The sequence below is a fragment of the Solanum lycopersicum genome, chromosome 6, assembly GCF_036512215.1.
Source record: "Solanum lycopersicum chromosome 6, SLM_r2.1".
In the NCBI taxonomy this organism is placed as follows: domain Eukaryota; kingdom Viridiplantae; phylum Streptophyta; class Magnoliopsida; order Solanales; family Solanaceae; genus Solanum; species Solanum lycopersicum.
In genome coordinates this window covers 49,357,290-49,376,313 of record NC_090805.1, presented here as the reverse complement: position 1 = coordinate 49,376,313, position 19,024 = coordinate 49,357,290, and the positions used below count along the sequence as shown (strand labels likewise).

At 32.9% G+C, this 19,024-nt stretch overlaps 3 protein-coding genes and 1 long non-coding RNA gene across 6 annotated transcripts; all 4 read left to right on the top strand.

Annotated features, from left to right (window-relative positions):
- Positions 1 to 1,872: 1,872 nt before the first annotated feature.
- Positions 1,873 to 5,612, top strand: AP2e (APETALA2-like protein AP2e). Of its 2 annotated transcripts, NM_001246962.2 has the most exons (10): positions 2,021 to 2,720; positions 2,821 to 2,846; positions 2,974 to 3,004; positions 3,111 to 3,198; positions 3,358 to 3,503; positions 3,667 to 3,711; positions 3,823 to 3,926; positions 4,027 to 4,145; positions 4,432 to 4,548; positions 5,202 to 5,612. In NM_001246962.2, exons 1-10 carry the CDS (start codon positions 2,212 to 2,214, stop codon positions 5,439 to 5,441), a joined length of 1,425 nt encoding a protein of 474 aa, NP_001233891.2. In that variant the 5' UTR covers positions 2,021 to 2,211; the 3' UTR covers positions 5,442 to 5,612. The 2 variants fall into 2 exon arrangements, with proteins under 2 accessions (XP_010322308.1, NP_001233891.2); XM_010324006.4 differs by lacking the exon at positions 3,667 to 3,711 and having other exon boundaries at positions 1,873 to 2,720; positions 5,202 to 5,536.
- Positions 5,613 to 5,763: 151 nt separating this feature from the next.
- LOC138349186 (uncharacterized) lies at positions 5,764 to 8,436 on the top strand. 2 transcript variants are annotated; one of them, XR_011221846.1, is made up of 3 exons: positions 5,764 to 6,891; positions 6,984 to 7,121; positions 8,390 to 8,436. It is a non-coding gene; the product is annotated as an uncharacterized lncRNA (long non-coding RNA). The 2 variants fall into 2 exon arrangements; XR_011221845.1 differs by lacking the exon at positions 8,390 to 8,436 and having other exon boundaries at positions 6,984 to 7,533.
- A 34-nt stretch (positions 8,437 to 8,470) lies between these two features.
- Positions 8,471 to 11,927, top strand: LOC101258160 (protein NRT1/ PTR FAMILY 2.7-like). Its single transcript, XM_004241212.5, has 4 exons — positions 8,471 to 8,724; positions 8,949 to 9,166; positions 9,462 to 10,003; positions 10,917 to 11,927. The coding sequence occupies exons 1-4, from the start codon at positions 8,667 to 8,669 to the stop codon at positions 11,728 to 11,730; spliced, it is 1,632 nt and encodes a 543-aa protein (XP_004241260.1). The 5' UTR covers positions 8,471 to 8,666; the 3' UTR covers positions 11,731 to 11,927.
- A 1,653-nt stretch (positions 11,928 to 13,580) lies between these two features.
- LOC101254503 (protein NRT1/ PTR FAMILY 2.3-like) lies at positions 13,581 to 16,504 on the top strand. Its single transcript, XM_069299455.1, has 4 exons — positions 13,581 to 13,750; positions 14,069 to 14,286; positions 14,374 to 14,915; positions 15,480 to 16,504. The coding sequence occupies exons 1-4, from the start codon at positions 13,681 to 13,683 to the stop codon at positions 16,297 to 16,299; spliced, it is 1,650 nt and encodes a 549-aa protein (XP_069155556.1). The 5' UTR covers positions 13,581 to 13,680; the 3' UTR covers positions 16,300 to 16,504.
- Positions 16,505 to 19,024: the final 2,520 nt, after the last annotated feature.

The window sequence follows — 19,024 nt, the reverse complement described above, 5'->3', positions numbered from 1 at the left end:
TGAGCTTGATCTTGGACTTGAACTTTATGTTGAACTTTATCTTGATATTGACTTCTAGTTGAATCCAAGGGCTTCGAGCTTGATTTTGAATCCGGCAGCCTTGATTTTGATCATTCTTGATCTTTATCGTTCTTGAAACTTGAATGCTTAAATTCTTGAACTTGTAGAGAAATCTGCAGTTTTTGATCCATGAGCTTTCTCTAACTTCTTGTTAAAATTCGTGGTCCGCTTTTTCTGAATTATGAGATCCCTATTTATAGTTTTAGAATAGAGGAGTAGCGATTGAAACAAGACTCCCTTCGACCAATCAGAATTAAGAGAAATATCATATGGGCTTTTTGAAGCAGGCTTTAATTAAATTCATATTTATTTAAATTTTAGATAATTAAATCAATTATATTAATCAATAATATTTATTTAGACTAATATATTTAATAATTTAATATAATACGAATAACTTTATAAATTTATATTTAATAAATTTTAAGTGACTACAATAATATTTTAAAAGTATTTATATATAATCTAGTCTATGCATTTGGCATGAGAGGCTAGGTGTAGGGGTGGTTAGGTTTGTGAGGGAGTGGGGTGAGGTTTGTTGGAGGGGTATTGCTAATTGTTTAGCGTTTGATTATAAATTTTTCAATATTCATGACAAGTTATATTTGTGTGAAGTTTTACCATATGTTTAACTATATTTATTTTGAAGGAAAAAATAGTCCTTAAAAAGCAATTGATTTATATTTATAAATTTTAAAAATTATTAATAAGCTTGTATTATCATTCCGTATAAAGTTATAATAATGAAACAATTAGTAGGAATATGAAAAAACATAAGGGAAATGTCATAGATTTTCTATACGAAAAATTGCTATTACTTGTAATTAGAAGTGACATTGCGGGAGTAAGCTAAATAAAATATGTATACAAATATATAAATTTTGTACAAAATAGGATCGAATTTTAGTTCAAAACTATAAATGAAGAGTGTTTTTATAAATTATAAATATTTGGATGATTTTAAATTTTTTAAAAAACCACGAATACTCCCCTCCCGCCCCCCCTCTAATATTTGAAAACTTAGGATGGTTACCAAATATGTTTATAAAGAAATAACAACTTATATTTGAAAATACTTGTGGCCAAATGAAAATGAAAAACTCGTTTTTTTTTTTTTAAATTTCTATGTGTAAAATTTAAAAATTTAATTTTTTACCAAAATTTTTTCATCGTCCATAACGCACCCGCAGTCTCTTGTAAAATAAGGTCCACTTGAAATGAAATGCTCACGGCCCATGCAAACCTCCTACATCATACATTAGTTAATTAGTATACTTAATTTCAAACTTATTTATCTTAGTTTACTTTGAGTTTTAAATTTTGATTTTTATATACAAAATTATGATGTTAAATTTAAAATATATCAAATACTTCCCTATTCTGTTTTAAAATGTCTACAATGAGATTTTTAATAAATTTTTATTTTTTATTTTTTGGTCCATATCCTCTCTATATTAATATTAGTCATACGTATATGTAGTTATAAAAAATATATTGTTAAAATTATTGTGCTAAGTTAAACTACAATTAAACGGATAACTAAGTGGACAAATTCAATCCTCAAGGGAACTATTCATTCGGACCCATCTAGGAATCCATTATTCGTTAGCCATTTACAAGAATAGAGACCCCATTAAGAATAATACATAAAATTAATAGTTATAATGGAGCACCCAATACTTCTTAATTTGCATAAAAGGTGCTTGCTTGATTTTCAATTTCCTAAAAGAGATATATATAATGTAGGTGAAGAAAATAATCTTTCCTAATTGCCAGCGTGGATTCAAATGAGTAATTAAAAATTAAATAAATAAACATAAATATAGATTATACAACAAAATGAAAAGGGGGGCCCCGCGTTCTGTTTTTGGTAAAAGAAATAAGAGTAATTTTTTGTAAATTTTTCCATATAAAACCATAGTGTTTCCCAAAATAAGAGGAACCAAAAGTAGCTTCACAAATCACACAACCCACATAAGTTGCCTCACACGTCCCATCTTTCTTCTTCCCCAACCCCTACCCCCTATCTACTGCTCCTATGGAGTACTATAACTAAATGAAATTCATCTCAATTTATTCTTCTTCCATTGACGCTTACAATCATTTTGGTTAACTCCCACAGATATTTTATAGTTAGTCTAAAACAGAACAATGTTGGATCTCAATGTAAGCGTAATCTACAATAATGACCTTCCACAAGTTTCTCTACTTGATGAATCAGCCACCTCCAATTCATCCTTACGAAATGCGGAAGCTACAACCAGTGCCGGTGACGAAGATTCGTGCGCCGGTGAGTTGTTCGCTTTCAATTTTGGAATCCTCAAAGTTGAAGGAGCTGAGACTAGTAGGAGCAGCAACAACGATGATGAGGAAGGATACGGTAAGAATCAGAGAGTTACTCATTCTCAATTCGTGACTAGGCAGCTGTTTCCCGTTGATGATGGTGAGTTGAACCGGAAACAAACCGATCGGGTCATTCTCTCCTCCGCTCGATCCGGTACTTCTATCGGTTTTGGAGATGTGCGGATAATACAACAGCAACAAACGGAGCAACCGAAACAACAAGTGAAGAAGAGTAGGAGAGGCCCAAGGTCAAGAAGTTCACAGTACAGAGGTGTCACTTTCTACCGTAGAACTGGTAGATGGGAATCACATATATGGTTAGTTTTCTAACTGATTTTTTTTTTTGTTGATAGGATGATGATTAATTGGCAAATGATAAATTGTCAATTTTATTAATATAACTACAATTGGATGCAGGGACTGTGGGAAACAAGTATATTTGGGTATGGATATTGCTATTTTAAATATACAGTTTGGTTAATTTCGTTGTTTTTGTGGATTTTGGTGCTAAAGCTGTGTCTATACTTTTTGCTAATTTTTGATTGTTTTTTTTTTGTTGCTTTATATTAGGTGGTTTTGATACTGCTCACACAGCAGCAAGGTAAAATAAAAGTCATATGAGTTCTCAAATATACGCGTCATCAGATTTTTCAAATTTATGCTATTTCCCAAATTTGATTGTATTTGTTTTCTTCTCCGTTGTACAGAGCTTATGACAGAGCTGCAATTAAATTTAGGGGTGTTGATGCTGATATCAACTTTAGCTTAAGTGATTACGAGGAGGATATGCAACAGGTTAGAAATGCAAAGATTTAATATGCGCAAATATGTTAAGGTCACTGTTGAGCGCTTCTCTGGGTTTATTATTGCTTCTGTTTTAATTGGCATCAATAATATGAATCATATACAAGTATTCTGAACTATTTGGTGGACACCTTTTTTTGATTTACGCAGATGAAAAACCTTGGTAAAGAAGAATTTGTGCACTTGCTGCGACGCCATAGCACTGGTTTCTCAAGAGGGAGCTCCAAATTCAGAGGAGTGACGCTACATAAATGTGGCAGATGGGAGGCTCGGATGGGACAGTTCCTCGGGAAAAAGTAAGGAACTCACTCACTCATTGAAATTCTCGAAGAAGTAGATTACATCTTATTATAGTAATTGGTCAAAAATGGGACATACATATGTTTAAATTGCGTATTTGAAGAAGAAATCATTGGGACAACAGTATTCATAGTGGGGATTGCACTGCTTATATTGCAGGTATATATATCTTGGGCTGTTCGACAGCGAAGTAGAAGCTGCAAGGTCCTAATGATAATGAATTACCCTCTCTCTGATGATGAACATTTATCCTAAATTTTCAACTTTAATTATGTGTCATCTAACCGGTATCTCCTTTATTTTTTTGCAAATCAGGGCCTACGATAAGGCGGCAATTAAAACTAGCGGAAGGGAAGCTGTTACCAACTTTGAGCCAAGTAGCTATGAAGGGGAAACAATGTCTTTACCACAGAGTGAAGGTTTGCTCAAAAGTTCTTGGTCATTTCCAAACTAATATAGATACATGCAACAGTAGTATCTATATGTGGATCTATCTCATTTGTGATGCCTATGATGCAGGTAGCCAACATGATCTTGATCTGAACTTGGGGATATCGACCACTTCTTCAAAGGAAAATGACAGGTTGGGAGGTTCTCGCTATCATCCTTACGATATGCAAGACGCAACAAAACCTAAGGTATTAGCAGAGTAGCTTATATGCTTCTGTTCTTGCAAAATCAATTGGATTAAAATGCTCTCCTTTATGTTATAGTCTTCTATTGTTACTTCTTTCATAGATAATATGCAAGAGATCTATTGCAGTAATTCATGATTATTAGTTATTGGTAGTAATATAATCTCCTTTTTGTTAATTTAGATAGCTTTTCCCATTCATACATAATTGTGATAAAACATGTTCATGAGCATTGTTAATCTTTCGTTTTTGTAGATTGTAATAATCTATTTGTGCTCTTTAACTATAGATGGATAAACCTGGTTCAGTAATAGTTGGAAGTTCACATCTCAAGGGACTACCAATGTCGTCCCAACAAGCTCAATTGTGGACTGGAATCTATTCTAATTTCTCTTCCAGCTATGAGGTAAAATACTAACTCTACCATCAGTCAGAAATTTGGGACCAAATACAGTGATGAAACTCCAATTTATCTCTGTTTAGTCTTCTTTTCCTCACTTATCGTCAAATTAGCACGTATTCAGTTGCCAAAATAGCCATATTCATGCCCCCTTACCCCAATTTCCCTCAAGTGCTGGGACCATTTGTGTTGTATGAAATGTTTTACCTTTTTCCTTCTAGTTCTTTGCATTGTCTTCAGTTGCCAAAATAACTATCTCCATCCCCGAAGCCCAATTTCTCTGAAGTACTGAAATTATTTGTCTTGTATGAAACATTTTACCTTTTTACTTCTTGTGTTTTTTGGGGCTGATAATCAGTGATAGTATGCCCCATGACAAATGATTATATTGTTGTGGGATCGTACACCCCATGATAAGATTTATCTTTAACTTAACAAAATTTCTTTGTACTTAGTCAATCATTTGGATAATCATGAGCTATGTTATACTTGGGGTGCATATTCTCATGTGTGGTCACAGCCAGTTTTTCACTGCAAACAGTTGTCTAAAAGTCAATGTCTTTGTTATGCCCTTTTGTGCCTCTTCTTAATTGAATGCATCCTTAGTATAACCTTCCAAAACCCTCTCTCTGTTAATTTAACTAATAATCATATGGCAGGGAAGAGCATATGACAAGAGAAAGGACACAGGTTCATCACAAGGACCTCCAAATTGGGCACTGCAAATGCCTAGTCAGGTTGATACAAACAGCCCATTGACAATGTTCTGCACGGCAGCATCATCAGGATTCTTCATTCCATCTACTACTTCTATCACTTCATCAACATCTGCATTAGCAACTTCAACAAATGCCTCGCAGTGCTTTTACCAGATTAATCCCCGCCTACCACTTCCATAACATGTACTTATCCGTAACTAGTAATATAGGTATAAACATAGTCATTGATTTCTTTTGTATGAATAACATTTTTGTGGATTGGATAATTTTTAGAACTGCTTCAGGATCTGATAGGTAAAGATTTGAACTATACTTACAGATTGATATAGTATTTGTACTTATCCTTGCTTACCGTATTGTTACATTGGTGCAAAGTTGCATTCTTCCTCCACAACTAGTGTCTCCATTAGTGATTGAATGTTGTGGGGACCTACAGTCAAGTTGGGCACTTTGCCACACTTCTGTTGGTTTGACTAAGATTGAGGATTAGCTTTTCTGCTTTGTCCTTCATACGTTTTCTTAAAAAAAATGTTTAAACTTGTGGCACTAATTCAGACAACCAATTTACCAAGGAAAAGGCTCGAAGTTGAGGAGGTTCCCCTTTTTGTTTCATATTTGTCTACTCTGATTGCAAATCATTTGGTGGACTTCTCTTCATATGCTGATTGTTTCAGTATATTTGTTTTTCTGTTTCACTCTTTGGAAATGACGTCTTACAGAAGGTTTAAGTAACACAAATGAATCAAATAAAATCACTTGATATTTGTCTTACAACACCTTCAAATGGGTCAATACATGTTGCGTTTTGATCATCGAAAATATTAGCAATAGAGATAAAAGTAGGATTCTCAACTCTCTCTCGACCTATAATCTGTAAGAATACATACAACTTTTGCAAACCAATGAAAGCTAGAGATAGATAAACTACACAACACGTTGATTTCAAACCTTGGCCATGCCGGTAAACGTACATAGCCTTATTACTTTTCTAGAAATTTATCGCAGAGAAGAATTTCAGCCACATCAAATCATGTCCACTCTGAACACGATTTTCAATTTGACATGACAGAGTTGAGAGTTCTTACTCTGAGTATGATCAACAATCCATAACCGCTTAATAGAGAAAAGTTGTCCCTCACATCAACAAATCTCTTGTTCTGATGCATCAGTAATTGAAGTGTTGCCTCATTTCCAAAAGCACTTAATTGTGGAAGAGAACTTGTTAAGGCCATTTTGAGCCTTCCCTTTCAATATTGAGAGTTAAGTTGATGAAGTTATGTACTACTACTATTTGAGTGTGTCAATATGGAGAGTTAAAGTCACTAGAAAGATTATAGTTAATGTTTTTAATTTAAGGTATGGGTTATTGGTTTGTAACCTAAATTGAACATGTTCAGTGGCAAACCTAAAATTCTTCCCGGCTCTGTTTCAGTCCTGAAGAGATGGGGAAAGTATCTTACATGATGCGGAAGGGAATTCAAAACTTGAAACTGCGTCGACCCTTTCATCCAAATCGATTATTATTGAGGATATACGTGATGATTCTACTTGTCCTGCTCTTCGTCCACATGTTTTCTCCGTCTTCTTGAAAAAGTTTGTGATGATTGTGTTGTTGAAGTCGATGAAACTGGTAAACTCACAGAATTGCCTCTTTTTTCTTTCATTTATGGATATTGGGTTTGAATTATTATGGCCATAAACTTATCGTGCTATTGTTGGCAGGCACAAAATTGAAGTAGTATAATGGGGGGAAGACATTCAGTTCATGATTGTGGCGTCAATCGCTCAATTTGCTACTTTTTGGAACCTTGATTGTGCTCGGGTTGTTTGGAAAGAAACCATTCACCATTAGGCTTAAAGGTGATGTTTATTTTTCCCTTCAGCTGTACTTTCAACTTATTCCATTAGGCAACAACTTTACACTAATGCTAGTTGAAGTCTAATAACATACTAGTTGCTTCTCGTCTTCGGTTAAAACACATTGCAACTCATTAAAAAGTCAGAATTACTTTAACAAAACCATTATCATCTAGAAGGAGATGACAACAGCCACCCTGCAGTCTTCACGTTTTTTGAGTTCATTATGGTGTTTAATTAGAGGATGAACAGAGGGAATATCAATATTTTCAGTATCTAGAGTATTCAGGCAGCTAAAATATCCTTTCCAAGGTCTGGTGAAGAGAATTAGAGGTGTTTCCTTTTCAACTAGTTTAAGATTTTGTTGTAACGAGAGTTATTAACTAGCATAGTCAATATTACGTTTGGTAGCTAATTTGTAGTTGTTCTCTATGAAAAGAAGTTGAGCATTAATTATTTGGACAAAATGCCAACAGAAGATTATTTACATAGTTAACTGAGACGAGGAGAGTAAATTGACCAAGATGCTTAGAAGATAATTAATTGGCAAGTTTAATACAACTACAACTATTATCTATCATTCATCATATAGCCCACTTCAACCTCACTTAGTCTCTAATATTTTTTAATCGCGATTTGGTATATGCAATATTTTGTTAGGTGATTGGAATATTTATTTTGCACGTCAATCTCTAATTATCATTATTTATTAAATACAAATTGAGTTATTTAATCAGTATGGTGAACATATATTAAAGATAAGAAATATCATGGAATCTAATAGTTATCAGACATATTAAATCAAATAATCCGTTCTCAAAAAATAAAAGGATTAGTAAGTGTAATTTACTTTAAAAGTTGGTGCAAAGACGTGTAGTTCCACCTAAAAGGTTCTTGGAAAAAGTTTAAATCAAAAATTTTGGTTTATAAAGTTGTGCTTTTTACATTACTTTACGATAAAAATTTTGATGTGAATATAAATGTTAGATCGTAATTCATAATAGCATAAATAAGTATAAATTACGTTAAGATGCTTTGATATGCAATCCACGTATATCTTCCATGTAAATGTTTGCTACTACCTAAAATATTTTTTAAGAAAAATTTTCTCCAAAGTTTAGTCTTTCTCTAAATTATTAGGATTAGTAGCCAGGGCTTTGGTTTATTCAAATATTGAGAATCTATGATACCAATAATTACATCTAAAATAGTTAAGTAGGAAAAACATTAGTAATTTTTAATTAATAAAATGTGTTTTGTGTGTTCAACAGTTTGGACTACGCCAGCAAAAGATATTATTTTCCTTCGAGCTGAGCAGGTATATATAATTTCGTCAAAGTCAACTAAACGCCAAGAATAAAAAACAAAACTACAATATGGGACCATGCTTTATTTCTTAGTGCTAATTGTTGGGTTTTCTTTTAATGAAACTTATCTTTCCACTAGAAGGCCCATACTTGCAGATATCTCTTGAGCTGATAATATATATAATTAAGTGCTATCCCAAAAGTTTGAAGTAGTTATTTATGCTTCGAGTGTTTTTCAACCATGGAGGCACAATTACCAAGAAGAACCGGAGGGTGGATAACCTTCCCCTTTATCATAGGTCTCACCTCACTTTTTTCTATTTCGATCATGCACTCGTTATTTATTTTCATTGTTCAAAATTTTAACAACATGAAAAAATCAAAAGCTCTGGTGCTACGATGCTATCCATGTTACTTTATTTGTTGCATATAGCCTAAATATTTGTTGCAGTAATTTAACATGTTATAATAACAAGTTACGTGTATATATATTGACGTGTAATTCGATTTTGACAAAAAACAGCGAGCTCAGTAGGGTTGACCTTAGCATTTGGAGGTTGGACAAGCAATCTTATTGTGTATCTGATTAAGGAATTTGATGTAGAGAGTATTGATGCTGCTCAAATATCAAATTTGGTTAATGGTGCTGGAAGCTTAATTCCTGTTGTTGCTGCAATTATTGCTGACTCTTTTCTTGGTTGTTTCTCTACCATTTGGATTTCATCCATCATCTCATTATTGGTAATGAGCTACTATTTTGTGTGTACCCTAACTTTGTTTGACCTTGTGAAATTGTTAAATAAAGGGTGTTTGACTAAGCTTATTTATTGTTCGTTAAATCAAGATATATTATTGTTTATTCAAACTTCGATTCTATACAAGAAGAGTTGGCTTAACTAACAATAAAGAAAAATTTAAAAATTGTCTTCGACGTTGCTGTAAAGGATTTTATAATCATAGTGTTTATTACTTTAAAACAAAATCTAGATTAATCTCCTCAACTTATGATTTATTTATTTTTGGTCTTTACTTGTAGGGCACAAACCTTTTAGCTTTAACAGCTACGGTTGATTCTTTGAGGCCTAAACCGTGTGAAGTTGGTTCAACCTCATGTACCTCTAAACCAAAAGTTCAATATGTAGTACTCTATGCAGCTATAGTTCTGGCTACTCTGGGTAGTGGTGGTACCCGTTCAACCCTTTCGACGATCGGAGCCGATCAGCTAGCTGATAAACCAAAGGATCAAGGGATTTTCTTCAATTGGTTCTTCTTCTTCTGGTATTCTGCTTCAGTAGTAGCATCCACAGCTATTGTGTATGTTGAAGACAACGTGAGCTGGAAAGCTGGATTTTTCATTTGTGCAGCCTCCAATATTGTTGCTTTAGTCATTTTCCTATTGGGAAGTAGATTTTACACTAAATTTAAGCCACAAGGGAGTCCATTCACCAGTTTGGCTCGTGTTATTGTTGCTAGTATTTCCAAAAGACAAGTTGCACTCCCATCGACTGCTGAGGACTTCTTCCAGGGATGTGACGTTGCACCCAAATCATTACCTGTTGTACCTTCCAAAACCTTCAGGTAATACATACATACTTCATTCGTTTATTAGTCTGTTTCGAAAAGATTGTTTACCTGATACATTCTATATATCTTTAGTTTTGTTGGGATTTAGCAAGTTTGAATGGGAAAATAAAAGAGAGAATATGAAAAGTAGAAAATTACTTTGGAGGAAAATGAAAAGTCATTTGCAAAGTGCAAATGAAAAGTCATTTCTCCCATATCAGCAAAAAAAAGGGAAATTGTTGTCCTTACGAGGAAACACTTCCATTACTTCTTAAAGAGCTAAGAAGAAAGATGCCCCTCGCACTGAGTCTGTGATTAATTCATAACGTTGGGGTACAATGAGGGGATTAAATTTCTTAAGGACACACAGTAGTTTTTGTGAACTCGGATTACTTCTAGTATTTTATGTATTTTCTGCTTCATCTTATTTCTGTTTCTATTTATTAACCTTATAAATATAGGTTACTATAGAATAACAAGTTTAAGACGAAATTTTTTTTTTCTTTGTTAAACTATATTTCAAATCAAAACTATACAAATAAATTAAAATGAAGGGAGTAAATATAATAACATACAAGGACATAAATGTAAAAGTTTCTTTCAACTTTAAAAAGTTGTCTCGTCAAAGTAACACAAAAGAATGAGGGGATTATATGATTAGATTTTGCAGTGGAAGTGCATGTGAGTATGTCAGCATATCTTTATGTTGAAAGATTTTTCTTATATAAATAATTAATCTGTTTCGACAATGATATGAAGCACTTTGTTTTTTTGTTTTTATGGATCGATGTTATGTAGCACTAATTATGGAGATTTGTTAATTCATTTGAGACGAGACGTACTATCACACGTCATAGGCAAGTTAATTTATCTGGTTCAAACAAGTAAAATCACTATATTTATTTTGTTGATAATATAATCACTTCAGGTATTTGAACCGTGCCGCCATCATAAGTGAAGGTGATGTAAAACCAGATGGTTGTTCAACAAGTAATCGATGGAGACTATGTTCAGTACAAGAAGTAGAAGATTTCAAAACATTAATTAAAATCTTACCACTTTGGTCATCTAGTTTTTTTCTTGGCACCACAATTGGCGTACAATTAAGTTTTTCAGTCCTTCAAGCCTTAGCTATGGACCGCCACATAGGACCCAGTTTCCAAATCCCAGCTGGATCCATACAAGTTTTTGTCCTTGTATCTACTGCTCTATTCCTCGCCCTGTTCGACAAATTTCTCTTTCCTACATGGAGGAATTTGAGTGGCAGATCACTTACACCTCTCCAGAGAATTGGGGTTGGACACGTGATTAATTTTGTGAGCATGGGTGTCTCAGCCTTAGTCGAGTCAAAGAGGCTAAATGTAGCAAAATCAAATCAAGTTGTGCCAATGTCAGTTTTATGGCTTGTGCCACAATTAGTACTTAATGGTATCGGGGAGGCATTTCATTATCCTGGACAAGTATCATTGTACTACCAAGAGTTTCCAATTACCTTAAAGAACATGGCGACCGCGATGATTTCTATGCTTGTTGGTATAGCATTTTATTTGACTACTGTTCTAATTGATGTTGTTAGAAGGACAACAACATGGTTACCAGGTAACATAAATAATGGAAGATTGGACAATGTGTATTGGATATTGGTTGTAGGGGGGATATTGAACTTTGGTTACTATGTAATATGTGCTTGGTTTTACAATCATAAAAACCTCAACAAAGTTGATTCTCCTTCTGATGAGTGATCTGAGAATCCTCAGACTTGTGAGTGTTTAGAGAGAGCAATAATTTATCATCAATCTGCAATTAGTGAAAAAACATTTGCACATGTTGTAATAAGATATATGTTGTATTTATGTTTTTGGATTGCTACACTTGCTTGCTTTCCAAATTCACACACTTCAATATCAATATCTTAATTTCAGAGTTCAGATAATATAAACAGTACCCTCTCCGTTAATTTTTAATTGTCATGTGGGCTTTTTGATGGTTAACTTGATTGATTTGTAAATTAAATTAATTCTTATAATAAGTAACAAATTTTGATATTCAAAAATTACACTAAAAGTCCTATGAATTGAAATTTTTTACATATCAATGTAACAAAAAAATATATAATAAAATATTAGTTAAAGTTTTTATAGTTTAACTTTAGAAAAAGAAATTATGACGATTAAACGTGGATAGAGGAATAGTGTGTAAGTTATAATAGCATAAATACGTTTAATTAAAGTTTGAGTGCTTTGATATGCAATCCATGTCTGTCTATATATCAGATGTACATGTTTGCTACGACGACGTAAAAGTCAATGAGAATAATTTCTCTAAAATAAGTCATTTTCTAAATTACTAGGATTAGTAGTTTTAATTGACTTTGATTACATTTACATTAGATATTAAGAATCTATGGTACCAATAATTACTTCTGAAATGATCAAGTAGGATAAGACGTTAGTAGTTTTTAATTAATCAAATGTAATTTCTGTTCAACAGTTTGTATTACTCCAGCAAAAGATATTATTTTCCTTCGACTGTCGAGCTAGGTGATATTGGAATAATATCTATTTTGAAAGTGAACTTAGTATCGTATCTGTTTACTTTTAATAATTATGATTTTTTTTAGAATTAAATTATAAAAGTTTTAACTAAAATTTTATGATATATTTTTTCATCAAATTATTATGTAAAAAATTGCAATTTATAGTATTTTTCGTATAACTTTTGAATATCTAATTTTTTTTTTTAAAATATCAAATTAATATAAATTATTTTTTAACTTTAAAAATTAAACAATTTAACTTTTATAAAAATGCAACATGACAATTAAAAGTCTTTGGAGAAAGTACGTAAATCAAGTCATTTAATTGATATATATTTTTTTTCAACAAAGTTCAATTCACAAATGACACAAAAACAAAAAGAACCACTTTTTAGTGCGAGAATTGCACATTGAACTTGTAATTTGATTTTGTGAATTGCGAAAACATGTCTTGTCAAAAGAGAGATAATCAATATTTTGTAGGACATCAGGGGAGGATAAAGAAGTGTAGAATATAAGTTATGAACATTCTCATTCTCTTTTGTGTCATCTTGGTTACTCTATGGAAATAAAAAGAAGATCCCTCTTATTGGATCTATAATCTTGGCTGCTGAGATGAAAGATGTACATTGTGAGAGTGAGAGTCATTTAATTGATATTCAACATGAAATATCACTAAAACAGATGAGCTATTGCAATCAAAGTCACAAAAACATGTACTTAACAATGATACTAAAAGAATTTGTTTGGATTGACTTAGAAAGATTTTTTTTTTAAAGTTATTATGAACCTTGTCAAACACTTTTTAACTTATTTTAAGTCATTTTTTATTTATTTTAAATTGTTTTTATATTTATCATAAATCAAAAATTGACTTAAAATAGATTTGACCAACTTTTAAATGAATCCAAATTTCCCAAAAATAATTTGCAGTCATTGGTCAAATTAAAATTTAATATAAAGTTGAGGGCCCTTAATTGTGATTTCTCCCCATTTATACAAAATTGTAATTCTTCCCATTTGATTAAATTCTCATGAATAAGACAATGTGCTGTCTTTATCCTAATTTAGAAATTTTTGAGCTGATATAATATATATAAGTTCTCTCCCAAAATTTTGAAGTAATTATTTATCCTTTAATTTGTGTTTTTCAACCATGGAGGCTCCATCAGTGGCACAATTACCGGGAAGAACCGGAGGATGGATCACCTTCCCCTTTATCATAGGTCTCTTTTCTCCTATCTCTTTCGTAGACCTGAATTCTTATTCCTACGCAATTTTTATTAGGTATTTGTTATTTATTTTTATTGTTATTTTTAACAACACGAAAAAACTCATGAGCTCGAGTTTTACAGTCTATGTTACTTTTTTATGAGGCATTTGTTATTTATTTTTATTGTTATTTTTAACAAGATGAAAAAACTCAAAAGTTTTAAGTTTTACGGTCTATGTTACTTTGTTACCTAAATATTTGTTACAATAATTTAACAAGTTACGTAAATATATATATTGAGGCATATATAATTCGATTTTGACAAAAACAGCGACCACGGTCGGGTTGGCCCTATCATTTGTGGGTTGGACCAGCAATCTTATTGTGTATCTTATTAAGGAATTTGATGTGGGGAGTATTGATGCTGCTCAAATATCAAATTTAGTTAATGGTGCTGGAAGCTTAACTCCTGTCATTGCTGCAATTATTGCTGACTCTTTTCTTGGTTGTTTCACTACCATTTGGATTTCATCCATCATCTCATTATTGGTAATGAACTACCACTGTTTTTTTTGATGAATTACTTATTACTCCTCATATTTAATAAATGTATGACATCATTCATTATACTTGTAGGGCACAATCCTTTTAGCTTTAACAGCTACAGTTGATTCTTTAAGGCCTAAACCATGTGAAGTTGGTTCAACCTCATGTACCCCTAAACGAATAGGTCAATATGTTGTGCTCTATACAGCCATAGTTCTAGCAACATTGGGTAGTGGTGGTATCCGATCAACCCTTGCGACGATTGGAGCCAATCAGCTAGCTGATAAACCAAAGGATCAAGGGATTTTCTTCAATTGGTTCTTCTTCTTTTGGTATTTTGCTTCTGTTATAGGATCAACGGCTATTGTGTATGTTCAAGATAACGTCAGCTGGAAAGCTGGATTTTTCATTTGTGCAGCCTCCAATATTGTTGCTTTAGTCATTTTCCTATTGGGAAGCAAATTTTACACTAAGTTTAAGCCACAAGGAAGTCCATTTACCAGTTTGGCTCGTGTTATTGTTGCTTGTATTACCAAAAGACAACTTGCACTTGCATCGATTCCGGAGGATTTCTTCCAAGGATGTAATGTAGTACCTAAAGCATTACCTGTTGTACCTTCCAGGACCTTCAGGTAACATATGTTTCAATTTGTTTTCTACTATTGTTCTTTTAAGTCCATTTTAGAAAAAAAAAAGTGTACGCTCTCTTCTTTTTAATTTCAATTTATCAAATGTCATGTTTAGATTGAATTTTTTCTATATATTTTTAACATAAGACACACTATTCCAAAGTATTAAATGATTACACATAGAGAATATCATTTTTTATCTTATAAATGTGGGGTCTTGTAAAATTAACACACATAATTTTATGATGGTGGGGTGATTTAATACTTGAGTGGAGGTTGATGTGAAGATTTCAGCATATCTTTATGTTGAAAGATTTCTTATGAACAGACTTTTTCGACAATTATATGAAGCATCTTTTTCTTTTTATGGCTGCATGTTATCTCTAAACAATTAAATTGCCCATCTTTGTGACTGACTGACTATTTAGTGATACATTAATTAAGTTGGGCACACGAGCTCTTGCTTTTCATAGCGTTATCTTTTGTGTGATAATAATGTTATCAGATCAGCTTGAGTGTAGCTTTTAACTTTTGTTGAGCATTGAAATGTCTTACATATAATTGTAGGTTTTTGAACCATGCTGCCATTATAAGTGAAGGTGACGTAAAATCAGACGGTTCAATAAGTAATCGATGGAGGCTATGTTCAGTACAAGAAATAGAAGATTTCAAAACCTTAATTAAAATCTTACCGCTTTGGTCTACTAGTTTTTTTCTTGCCACAACAATTGGCGTACAAGCAAGCTTGTCAATCCTTCAAGCCTTAGCAATGTACCGCCACATAGGACCCAATTTCCAAATCCCAGCTGGATCCGTACTCGTTTTTGTCCTCCTATCTACTACTCTATTCCTCGCCCTGTTCGATAAATTTATTTTACCTACGTGGAAGAATTTGACTGGAAAATCACTTACACCTCTCCAGCGAATTGGGATTGGACACGTGCTCAATTTTTTGAGTATGGGTGTTTCAGCCTTAGTCGAGTCAAAGAGACTAAATGTAGCAAAATCAAATGAAGGTTCCAACATTGTGCCCATGTCAGTGTTATGGCTTGTGCCACAATTAGTCATCGTTGGTATTGCGGAGGCACTTTATTTTCCTGGACAAGTATCATTGTACTACCAAGAGTTTCCAATAACCTTAAAGAACTTGGCGATCGCGATGATTTCCGTGCTTGTTGGTATATCATTTTACTTGGCTACTGCTCTGATCGATGTTGTTAGAAGAACAAGTAGATGGTTACCAGGTGACATAAATAATGGAAGGGTGGACAATGTGTACTGGATATTGGTTATAGGGGGAGTAGTCAACTTTGGTTACTATGTAATATGTGCTTGGTATTACAAGTATCAAAACCTCAAGCAAGTTGATTCTCCTTATGATGAGTGATCTAAGGATGCTCAGACTTGTGAGTGTTTAGAGAGAGCAATAATTTATCATCAATCTGCAATTAGTGAAAAAATAATTGTGTAAACTAAAAGCTATTGAGACATATCAAATAAAGTGAACTTTATCCTAAATTATATGTATCTAAATAAGAAATGTAACTGAAACACATGAATTTAGAAATAAATATAAAATCGTATTCCAATAATGATTCAAATCATGCTTAGTTCTAGCCTACTGAAATAATGTGTCGATTATGTTCATAGCTGGTCAGGACATCTCACCATAGCGGTGTTTGCTTCACCTTTTGATTTGTCAATGTTGCTCGTGGACTTCCGATTAATAAAGTTTTAAGAAATAAGGCCCCTCAAGTCGACAGCGATAGAAATAAAAGTCGGCTGAAGAGTGAGATTGTTAGGAAAAAATGGTGACTATAATTTGGCAGAAAAAAAGCACAAACTAATTACTTGCAAATTACACCAATTGCCATTATATTGTAGCATCCTCTTTGCAATAAAATGTTTGAACTATAATTTTCTAGCGCTATTACATTATTTGCATTTGATTCTGATTGTTTGGGGAAGTTTACTACTTGTTAATAAGTGGGGGGATAGGAAGAGATGGGGGGTTTGAGACTGAGGGAGATGATAATAGAGAAATATTTGATTGTTATTAAAATATTAGTTCTGAACGTGTGCTTTACACGTGAGTTTTTTAAAAACATTATATACAATTTAAGTTCTGCCAAAATTACATTGCCATGAGTATCACAAACTATTCAACAAAAGATACAATTTGAAATAGATGAACTATCAACCCATTCACGTAACTTCCTTATTGTATATCAAATGATTAGACATTCGATGAATAACAAGACTTGATTGGGTGATTAAAATTTTAAGTTATATTTTTATGTTATTAGGTCTAAAATGTGATATATTAGTATGAGAAAAATGAATATACTAAAATGACTATGTGGCTCTGATTTTACTTCAGAAGGAAGTTTCTATATAAATAATACTTTTTAGTTATCTTTTATTATTTCATCCAATTACGGGTGAGGATTACAAATATTCTTGATTTTGATTTATATAGGAATTTGAAAAAAGAAATAAAGTGACACTCTAAACAATTCTGATAATATATTATTACATCTTTTTTCGATCAATATCAAATTTTAAATAGCAAGTGGTTATCACACACCAATTATTGTGTGACACATGTTAATTGAATTTGACATATAATTTTTTTTAATTTTAAGTTTTTCTATATTTCTCTCTCTTACTTTTACTTATTTTAATTTTATTGCTTTAATTTTAATTTCGCTTTAAATTCTTCATTTTTCACCCTTACTTTTAAGTTACCTCTTCCTTCATTTTTTTTCTTCTTCTTTTTCACCTCCCATGCTCACCTCACCCCACCCCTACGTCAAGTTGAGGCTCTCCATATTTTTTCTTCTTCTTCGGTCAAATTCTTTTCTTTCAAAATTATACTATTTTCTAGAATTTGAAAGTATCATCAATTAATTTATCTCTTTTTTATATAACTTCAAAATTGGAAATGATAATTTTGAAAGAATCAAAATTCTTCGAAAATTGAAAAAGTATAAGTGAAATTTGGATTAAAAAATAAATAATATTTACTAATCATCTTGAAATCTAGTGAATTATCAAATTGTTCAATATGTAATAAAATATTTAAATATAATTTTAAAATATTTGCAGCAATTGATCGTGGGTTCAGTTTTATTTTGTTAGTAACTTTTATCATTCTTCATGTGCATTTGAAAATATATTTTTCATTGATGCATTTGTTAAGCTGCAAGTTTTTTGAGTATTTAAACCAAAAAAGATACAGCAAAATAATAGGAACAAAACTAAAAAAAATTAAACAAAATAAAAATCCTAACTTTTAAGAGTGTGTATTTATTGTTGACACCCAATTTTTGACCCGCGTTGGTATAAATTAATTATCGAACTTCGTGAGTTTTTTAAATTATTTAAAGTTAATTAGTCTTATAAATCTTGCGAATATATATATATGTATATATATACATATATGTATATACATATATGTATATGTATATGTATGTATCTTAAGTATTCCTAATTCCCAGCCCACTCCACTCCTCTCTCCCATTCCCAAAATAAAATTACCCAGGCCCAACACCTTTAAATCTTCAACCCAACCTTTAATTTCAGCCCAAACCCATCCCCCTCAACCCAATCGAATCCTCTTCAGCAGCCCATCCTCTCCCAATCACTAACCCGGCCCAAAACATTTAAATACCCATCCGACCCAAACCCATTTAACCCCCCGACCCAACCACACTCGACCCGACCCAACTCCTCCCTTTCTTCTTCCCCCAGCACCCCCACGCGACCCCCCTCCCTCTTCTTCTTTCCCTTCTCCCAGTTCCCCAGCACCCCCACGCGTTTTCCAGAAAAAAGAAAAAAAACGCCAGCAACCTCACGCGATCTCCCCTCGCGTCTCACGCCCACGCTCGCTCTCTCCTCTCCTTCCCCTCTCGACAGAAACCAATAATTCCCCAGAAATCGCGCGATTCTCAGACCAAATTCCCAGAAAACAGACGCGACTTCTCCCCATCGCGTCTCTCCCTCACGTCCTCTCTCCTCTCCTTCCCTCTCTCCCGCGTCTCCCCCACGCTCGTCCTCTCCTTCCCCTCTCGACAGAAACCCAGAAAACTCAGACGCGACTCGCCAACAAC

Coding starts and splice junctions, on each gene's coding strand:
- AP2e (NM_001246962.2), top strand. CDS start 2,212: ATGTTGGATCTCAATGTAAGCGTAATCTACAATAATGACCTTCCACAA. Junction 3,712..3,822: donor AGCGAAGTAGAAGCTGCAAG/GTCCTAATGATA, acceptor TTTGCAAATCAG/GGCCTACGATAAGGCGGCAA. Junction 4,146..4,431: donor AAGACGCAACAAAACCTAAG/GTATTAGCAGAG, acceptor CTTTAACTATAG/ATGGATAAACCTGGTTCAGT.
- LOC101258160 (XM_004241212.5), top strand. CDS start 8,667: ATGGAGGCACAATTACCAAGAAGAACCGGAGGGTGGATAACCTTCCCC. Junction 8,725..8,948: donor AACCTTCCCCTTTATCATAG/GTCTCACCTCAC, acceptor GACAAAAAACAG/CGAGCTCAGTAGGGTTGACC. Junction 10,004..10,916: donor GTACCTTCCAAAACCTTCAG/GTAATACATACA, acceptor TAATCACTTCAG/GTATTTGAACCGTGCCGCCA.
- LOC101254503 (XM_069299455.1), top strand. CDS start 13,681: ATGGAGGCTCCATCAGTGGCACAATTACCGGGAAGAACCGGAGGATGG. Junction 13,751..14,068: donor CACCTTCCCCTTTATCATAG/GTCTCTTTTCTC, acceptor TGACAAAAACAG/CGACCACGGTCGGGTTGGCC. Junction 14,916..15,479: donor GTACCTTCCAGGACCTTCAG/GTAACATATGTT, acceptor ATATAATTGTAG/GTTTTTGAACCATGCTGCCA.